The sequence below is a fragment of the Puntigrus tetrazona genome, chromosome 8 (assembly GCF_018831695.1).
Source record: "Puntigrus tetrazona isolate hp1 chromosome 8, ASM1883169v1, whole genome shotgun sequence".
Taxonomy (NCBI): Eukaryota; Metazoa; Chordata; class Actinopteri; order Cypriniformes; family Cyprinidae; genus Puntigrus; species Puntigrus tetrazona.
Window position 1 is genome coordinate 2,323,370 of NC_056706.1, and position 8,707 is coordinate 2,332,076.

An 8,707-nucleotide genomic window follows, 5' to 3' on the forward strand; every position below is an offset into this window, starting at 1 on the left:
CTGAAACGTCCGGCTCGAGAAAGTTTATATTTCGCGACGCGTTGAGTTTTCCGACGCGTTAAACGAATGGGTCGAAAGAACGTCTTTTTTCGGGAAAAGTCTGGGGTCGCCATCACATTCGGGTCCGGCTGACGTTAAAATCCCCGCAACAGTTCGATACGGCGCGTATATCAAGAGCTCGGGCAGCCAATAATCACGAACGGAACGGAGTGACGTCAAAGTCCCGGTAGAAAAGGCGCGTTGGGTTTGCTCACGTTTGGAGAGGGAAGAGCGCAGGGAACCTCGCCGTCTTCACTGGATTACACAAACCAAAAAGTGTCCTCAACTCCTCCTCCTCCTCAGTCGACATGACAGGACGGCCGCCTCTCTCGACAGAGCAGACCTCGAGATGATTCTCACCCGAGCCGAAGCCTCCTGAAACCGGACGGTGTTTTTTTTTTTTTGGCGCTCGTGCGGAGGAGGCGCAGAGACGCGGATGAAGATATAACCACCGCGGTCGCTTCTCCCAGGCATTTCGGGATTGTATATATTTTTTTATTCCCCGGCGACGCGATAACGGATTTTTGTTTTTTTTTGTTTTTGTTTTTTTTTGTGTGTTTTTGAGCGCGCGCGCGTGCGTCCGCGTGTGATGACCGCGCTCCGAAAGACGAGAGAGAAAGACTGAAATCGTACGCCGGCGAGCGCGCGTCCGAAATGTGGTGACTGAAAGTTGCTCGAGAAGAAATAGGAGGGTCCGAGTGTCACGCATGTAGAGGGGCTTCGTAGCCGGTACGTCCTCAAAAGCTCCGGAATGCTCTCGTAGGCTAAACCGATCCGTGCTGGGTGCGTGTTTTGCGATCTCGATGCATTTAAAAGAACCTCTCAGAACACGGAGCTGACATTTCTGACAAACGAACGCCGTTTAGACCGATCGGATCCTCCAAACGGGAATTACTTAACGAGAGCGAGAGAGGTCATATGAACTGCACGGGGCTAGAAGTGCGTCTCACGGAAATCTTGGGTTGCGGATCTGACGGAAACACGTGCTATTCGGTCTCATCTGCGGCAGCGATGCTTTTCCACGGTCTGCCCGGAGGCGAGATGCATGGTGTTATGGAAGAAATGGAGCGGAGAGGAAAGAGCGATTCGGCGACTATCAGCTCGGCCATAGATATGGGGGAAACAGAAACGGTAGGAGAAAGCCGTGCCTCTCGCTCCAGGCGCTTTGCTTGGAAATCCTAACAGCCTAATGTTTCAGCGGCGCGATAGAGGCCCGGAGATGCGATTCCGATCAAACTCGAAACTTCTGCGAAGCCAAAAATATCGCAAGGCCCGGTCTCCCGCGCGTGCTTTGTCACGGGTGGGACGCAAAGGGTTCGAGAAAGCCGCGAGAAACGCTATCGATTAGGAACGGCCTGCGGTCCGGTTTCATTTCGGCTGGGAAAAAAAAAAGTGCGCTCGTTCGATAAAGTGGTCAAATAATTAACTATTAGAAAATCTGATGCACTTAAAATATTTTTTACGCACGCTTGTGCGGTGCTGCTAAACTTTGAGCGACGCAGAAATATACGTTTATTTTTTTTATGATGTATTTACGAATAAAATCACGAGCAGATGTTGGGATCGAAGTAAAACGCATAATGCGTGATTAACAGCAGCAAAAAATACAATACAATATAAATATAAATAAATATAAATATACAATTGCGTCTCAAAACTTACACGACGACGAATCCAAAATTACAAATAAAGAAATGCTAAAGAATAAACCACGATATTATTCTGTGTGTGTGTGTGTGTGTGTAGCCTACATACATCACGAGTGTGTTTGCTGTGCGGTGTATCTAAGGCCACACAACACGCCGAGCGTAAACACAATAAAACAAGCTCAGCCTTTGATTAATTCGCTTATACGCGTATCACATTTTCCAAACCGGGCCTTTATTAAAGAACAAAAACGACGCGAACGGAGACGCGCGCAACGCAATCTCCTCTCGCGGTTATTTTCGCGTTATTCGCGGAATTCCGTTGTCACGGGAAATATTAAATACAAATCAGAGTACAGCCCGCTCGCTCGCTCCGTGCACTTCTGCATTTATCTTCTCAACCCCACGCCCCTCCCATTCCCCCACAGAAGTGAACACTAGTAACGCTTCGTCCGCGTAACGGACGCGTAAAACCGCGTTTTCGGTCATTCTTTAAATAGCCGCGCGTTACGCATTTTGCGCCTTTTGGAAATATCCATTTGCGCCACGCCGCAGACAAGGGGTGCAGGGATAGGAGTGCTTTAATGAAACTGGCCTTTGAGTTGCAGCCTTTCGCCTGTGTTTGCGCAGAACATGCCTTCGATCAGCGGGGACCGGGTGGCTCTGTGCGCGGGCTGCGGAGGGAAGATCTCCGACCGCTATTACCTGCTCGCCGTGGACAAGCAGTGGCACATGCGCTGTCTGAAGTGCTGCGAGTGCAAGCTCAACCTGGAGTCTGAACTCACCTGCTTCAGCAAAGACGGAAGCATCTACTGCAAAGAAGACTATTACAGGTGAGCCAGCTCGTTTGCTCGAAAGTTGCGCGGTCTTTTACGGCATTTTCGTTCGTGCATAAACGGCTAATAAAAACGAGAAGCCCGCTTTTTTTTTGTCGTCTGCGGGTTGCGTTTAGGCCTGGTCATTATGCGCTTTGATAATGCAAAAAGAAAACGACGTAACAGTTTTTACGCGTGCGTAAAAGCGCAAAAAAGCAAAACGTCGGATTTTTTTTCCCTCCCTGTTGGTTTTTAATAATCAGTCTAATAATACAAAGCCGTATTTTTTTCGCCTATAATTGAACTTTTTGTTCACGTTAACTAGCAAAGTTATATATATATATTTTTTTCTGTATATAGACCTCACAATGCAATTAATACAGCTAAATAACGATTGCGAACATTTTTAAATATTCTCGTAACAGCCAAATAAACAAATATATATTATATATTCATATGCTGCAGATGATTTTCGACGTCTTTATAAAAACTAAATAAAAGCAACCCACAAACGATTCACGATTGCACGAAATACAAAAAAACACAACAGAAGACGTGCAGAAAAAGCCTTAGCTGTCTGTGTGATATTTAGCTGACTGTGCACTGATTCTGCGTGTCATTGTACGATTTAATAATCAGAGGGAGGCGAGAGGCCTATTAAGATAATCATATAAGTGAAGGCTTTACCCGTTCCTGCGTTCAAACGAGGCTGCAGCTCCCGTCAATCTCAATTGCAGGCTATTTAGCAATTATTCGAGACGTAATTATCGGTGAGACGAGATTCCACCGAACTATTAGCTCGCGCGTCCTGCTGTTTTACTTCAGCTAAAAAGAAAGAATACGGCTTTAATGCAGAATCGCATGCTATAACGCGTCCGTATGTTATTATGGGAAGCTCGCGAGCGGTGGGCCCACCTTCCGGATGAAGTGTGCTGAAAGGTCACAGCTGCTCTGTTCTCTCGCAGAAGGTTTTCGGTGCAGAGATGTGCCCGGTGCCACCTCGGGATCTCGGCCTCGGAAATGGTCATGAGGGCCAGGGATTTGGTGTACCACTTGAACTGTTTCACCTGCACGACTTGCAACAAAATGCTGACGACTGGGGACCACTTCGGCATGAAAGACAGTCTGGTGTACTGCAGGCTACACTTTGAAACGCTCATCCAGGGAGACTTCCCCACGCATTTCAATCACACGGATGTAGCGCCTAATAAAGGACTGGGCAGCGCGGGCCCTCTAGGACTGTCTTATTATAACGGCGTGAACACGGTGCAGAAGGGCCGGCCCCGAAAGAGGAAGAGCCCGGGGCCCGGAGCGGACTTGGCGGCTTATAACGCAGGTGAGGCCAACGCTCAACTTCTCGTTGCTGCTGGTTTAATGCTCGTTTTATTCGTTTGCAAACATCATTTGCCGTTAATCTGATTTTATGAACGGGTTGCACGCGCGCGTCACATCCGGAAAAGCTTTGGAGAGCGCGCGGCCGCGTTAGCCCAAGAATTTCAAGGCCTGAGAAACTTTTTGGGCGCCACTGGATAGCCAACGAAGTCGTCGCAGAGCAATAAAAAAAAAAAAAAACAGGTCTAATTCATTTGCAGAAACCTTAAGCGAAATTTTAACTGCCGCTAATTTGTTCGACTTTCACAAACAGGGCTGTAGTTTTTAATTAATCGAAAGTGCACGTTAAATGCATTTTATAATGCAAAAAACAAGGCCGACATTTAAAAAGGCATTCGAAAAATATGATGTTTAAATAATATTTCTATATTTAATTTCCGTTTATGCGTTTAAAACAACGATAGAGCGCCTTTTTAACATATCGTGATTCTGTATTAAACATTTCGCGTTAACAAAAGCGTTAAAAAATATTATATACGAGATGAATATGTACAATAGACCACGTGAAAGACAAAAATGCGCCACTCTTTTTTTTTTTTTAAAGACGATCGACACACATCACAGATTTCTACTAAAGCACTTGAGCTTGTGCTGAACGATTCGGAACAACGTGACTTGTTCGCTCGGGCATTTCGGGCCCCTCAGCGGGGCGTTTGGGCCCCTGCTTGAGGACCAAACAGAGGAATGATGACGACTACAGAGACTGACAAGTGGAAAATGGCTTAGATGCTAGTCGAGACCTCCGGAAGATTAAACACAAGTGAAAGAAAGAAAGAAAGAAAGAAAGAAAGAAAGAAAGAAAGAAAGAAAGAAAGGGAAAATCTTCGAATTAATTTACTGTGCCTTTTGCTTTAAATATAGAGATTATGCACGAGCATAAAAAACATATAGGGTAAAAAACAATTATAGTCTAAGCAAACAATTTCTTCCCGAATATTCATCGCTTTCTTTGGTTCAAGGATTTAATTTCTGATCAACTAAAGCGAAATGGATCAATAAAACGGTTTTTCCAAAAACAAAATCTCCATCACAGAAGGCGCATGCTGAAATCGTTTGAGTCAGATTAAGACTGTAACCATAAAATACGAGTTTTATTATATCTCCGAGCCATATTTCCACTGCAAAATGCGTAAAAGCGGCGCTTTTTATTTTTTAGCACTTTATTGTTCGGTTGCTTTGTAATTCCCGTCGTCTTGGGAGCGTTAATTGAAGCTGGCAAAATGTATCACAACAACCGCGGTCTTGTTCGCCGGACCGACCGGCTTCTGAAGAACTGTTAAATTTACACGGGGACTTGAAGAAACTTTTTGAAATCGGAAAACGACGCGTCGACCGGAGCGCGCGAACCCCGGCGAGCCAGACGCAGTCAGATCATTGCTGCCCCCATCAGCTCGCGCTTCAAAACGACAGCGCGAGATCAAACCCCGCAAAACAAGAACAATAAAGACGCGACGAAGCGAGCGCGCGCGCGTAAATAAGAGAAGGTGAGCGCTCCCGACGCGCGCGAAGGTAACAGCGTTTTCTCAATGGCCGTGTTTACGTCCGGGAGGAAACATTTGTTCGCCATGTGCGGCGTTGTAAAGCATTCAAGGTTAATTATCAGAAGTGTTGATCGGACCGTTTTCAATGACTAATATTTGTAGTTGTCAGAGAAAACATAATTCTGAACTGTCATGCGTCTAGCAACACATAAACTTCTGCCAAGGATTTGGAACTGGCGCAAACACATTTCTGACACATTCAGACAGGCCTATCTCCTAAACGCTCGGGTCCAAGACGGAGAGTGTGGGCTTTTCACGATCAAATCCTACACAAGACGCCAAAAAAAAAAAGAGAAGCTAGGATATGGCCATATGTGTGTGTGTAGCTGATTTTTTATTGAAAAAATCAGCTAAAACGCATGCCTTTATTATCAAATAGTTGGGTTTTAAAAGACCAAGAGGGCATGATGCAAGACTCCAGCATAATGCGGATTATTATGCATGCAGTAAGTTGCAAGCACAGCAACATGATGGTGCCGTGGCTCTTTAATGTAGCCGAATCCGAGGCTGAACGCAACGTTGGAGTGCAATCAAAGAAACAAAAGAACCTGAGAGGCACGTCCTCGTTCTCGTCACGGCGCCTGATCGTTCTGTCGCTGCATCTCGTCTGCTTATTGTTGAGCTTCAGCCCCCGAAAGCTGTTTAACGTTGTGGAAAACCCAGTCTGCATGTGTAGCTTTGTGGTGTTTCGGGATCGATAACAGCAACGCAGCTAATCCGCTTTGCGTTTTTTTTGGGTTCAGCTCTGAGCTGCAACGAGAACGATGGCGATCCCATGGACAGAGACTCGCAGTACAGCACCAGCCAGAAGACCAAGCGCATGAGAACGTCGTTTAAACACCATCAGCTGAGGACCATGAAGTCGTATTTTGCCATCAACCACAATCCCGACGCCAAGGATCTGAAACAGCTGGCCCAGAAAACAGGCCTCACCAAGCGTGTCCTGCAGGTCAGAAAACTAGACTAATCGTTTTCTCTTTAGGCGGTTCTTCTCAGCTTTGAGACTTGAGCGCACGCCGACCGCGAAAAGCCTTCGGTTTTTATTTTAGTCACCACAAAACCGATCTCGAGTCGCGCAGGTGTATTATAATACGTCATATGTGGTGCGAAATGATAGATTTTCTTTTATGAAAGCCTATATGAAAGCCTTTCAGTAATATGCATTCCTAAGAACTTCATTTGGACAGCTTTAAAGATCCCAGGCGAATACTGTCTTATAAATCTACAAAATTGACTCTTACGACTGGTTTTGTGGTCCAGGGTGACACGTTTTTGGGTTTTTGTGCATAACACATTGTTTCAGAAAATCGTTGATGTTTATGTCATGCGTTACAGATGGACCATCAGAGCTGGACCATATTATAAGCACTTTTGCTACATAACACATATGTGCAGATAAAGTAGGACCGTTTTATGGATTTTTTGCAGCCAATAGAGATTTGCTGTCACTTTAGATGAGTCTGCGTGTATGCAAATAAAGTCGGACTCAATATGATATGTATTGAGTAAAACGTTGCAATAAACAGCGCACTCCTTCGCATCGGCAACAAACGAGACCCGAGGAATGCGCTTCTCAAGCCAATGGAATGCTATTCATTTGTTCCTAAAAGAGAGAGATGTGTATTAATTACAGGCGTACGTAAAACAAGGCGAAAAAAAAAGAATCGTTTAGCGTTCGTCTGAAACAAGACAGAAGGAAATACTTAAAAATACGTACTCGAACGTCGAAGCGCTGATTACCTGTCCGTCTCCTGAGCATCTCGTGTCTGTGCCTCGCAGGTCTGGTTCCAGAACGCCCGGGCCAAGTTCAGACGAAACCTCCTGCGCCAGGAGAACACGGGAGTGGACAAGGCCTCGGACGGCTCGACCCTGCCCGGAGGAACGCCGTCCGGACCGGCCTCGGAGATCTCCAACGCCTCCATGAGCCCGTCCAGCACTCCCACCACCCTCACGGACCTGACCAACCCCACGATGCCCACCGTCACCTCCGTACTGACCTCCGTCCCGGGCAGCCTGGACGTCCACGAATGCCGGAGTCCTTCGCAGAGCACCTTAACCAGCCTCTTCTGATGCTCGGATCGAACCTGAAACGTAAACCGATCTACCTGGGCGTTTTTATAACTCCGCTCCCATTTAAGAGACTGAAAAAAACGAGAAACTCTTCGTTTAGAGTATTGCATTTCGGGGCAGACTCAAGTTTCACCGAAGGATCTGTTGATAAGAGACTGATTTGCTTTTACTTTTTTTTAATGTCCCCCTTCCCGACCGTGTTTACAGAGAGAGACTGAGCCGGGAAACGCGTTCGTCCGTCAACCTCTTATTTATGTTCACGCACAGGAGTCAGTGTGAGGAAACTGGATTATAATGTGAATAATTACAGCGTAACCTAGCCTGACTGTCACGTGCCTTATCCTGCAGCGTAGTCACTGAAGCCCCTTTAGCAACGCTAAACGAACTACGTCAGAAAATGTGTACCTTCATTTGTCGGATGATGAAAACGGTTGAGTTAATCACACGTGCACACACACACACACACACACTCTCATTCCAACATATTACCTCACTCAGAAATCACTGGATACGATAGCAGTACATACGAAAACCCCGAAAACACGTTTCATGCACTGGGCGAGAAAAAGCGGCCGTGGAGAGTTTGTACAAAGAAAAAACCTTGATCGGAAACGGCGCCATGTAATGGAGCTCATCACAGACAAACACTGATTTACGGAATGAAACACTTCGGTTAGGTGATTTTTTATTATTATTATTATTTTTTTTTTCTCTCAACCATTAAGATGTGACAGTGTTGGAGACAGGGTAAATGTTTCCATGGTAACCAGAGGCTGCTTGTTGAAATGCTGTACAGTTTTGACAGATTATTGAGAAATTTCGAGTCCACTCCCTGCAGTATCCCCCCTTTGATGTAAATCTTCAGTTCTGTAAAAAATATAAAAAAATGAATCACTGTTTTTTTTTTTCCTGGGCCTCATTATTTCACCCGTTTTCGAAGCGTTTTACGTAACGGCGGTGCAGACGGCGTTAACACAAATCTAGAGCTTAAAGACAAAACGCGTTCTAACCGGACGTTGATACGTTAATGCTAGTTGTCATGGTAATTTAAAATCGAGAATCTCAAGACCAAATGCAGTTTGGTGCCCCGTTTGTTAAAACACATCTTGTCACACACACTACATGGTTGCATTTTAATTCAAATAATTAAATAAAATAAATAAATCCAGGTTGTTGTCAACATGTAAATTTTATATATTTATAT

General features: G+C 45.4%; 1 protein-coding gene across 3 annotated transcripts; it reads left to right on the forward strand.

The window, feature by feature from the left end:
• The first annotated feature begins 229 nt into the window (after positions 1 to 229).
• lhx2b (LIM homeobox 2b) lies at positions 230 to 8,402 on the forward strand. Of its 3 annotated transcripts, none has more exons than XM_043246144.1 (5): positions 230 to 1,170; positions 2,316 to 2,518; positions 3,469 to 3,836; positions 6,177 to 6,382; positions 7,213 to 8,402. In XM_043246144.1, the coding sequence occupies exons 1-5, from the start codon at positions 958 to 960 to the stop codon at positions 7,501 to 7,503; spliced, it is 1,281 nt and encodes a 426-aa protein (XP_043102079.1). In that variant the 5' UTR covers positions 230 to 957; the 3' UTR covers positions 7,504 to 8,402. The 3 variants fall into 3 exon arrangements, with proteins under 3 accessions (XP_043102079.1, XP_043102078.1, XP_043102080.1); XM_043246143.1 differs by having other exon boundaries at positions 234 to 1,170; positions 3,466 to 3,836; XM_043246145.1 differs by having other exon boundaries at positions 234 to 768; positions 3,466 to 3,836.
• Positions 8,403 to 8,707: the final 305 nt, after the last annotated feature.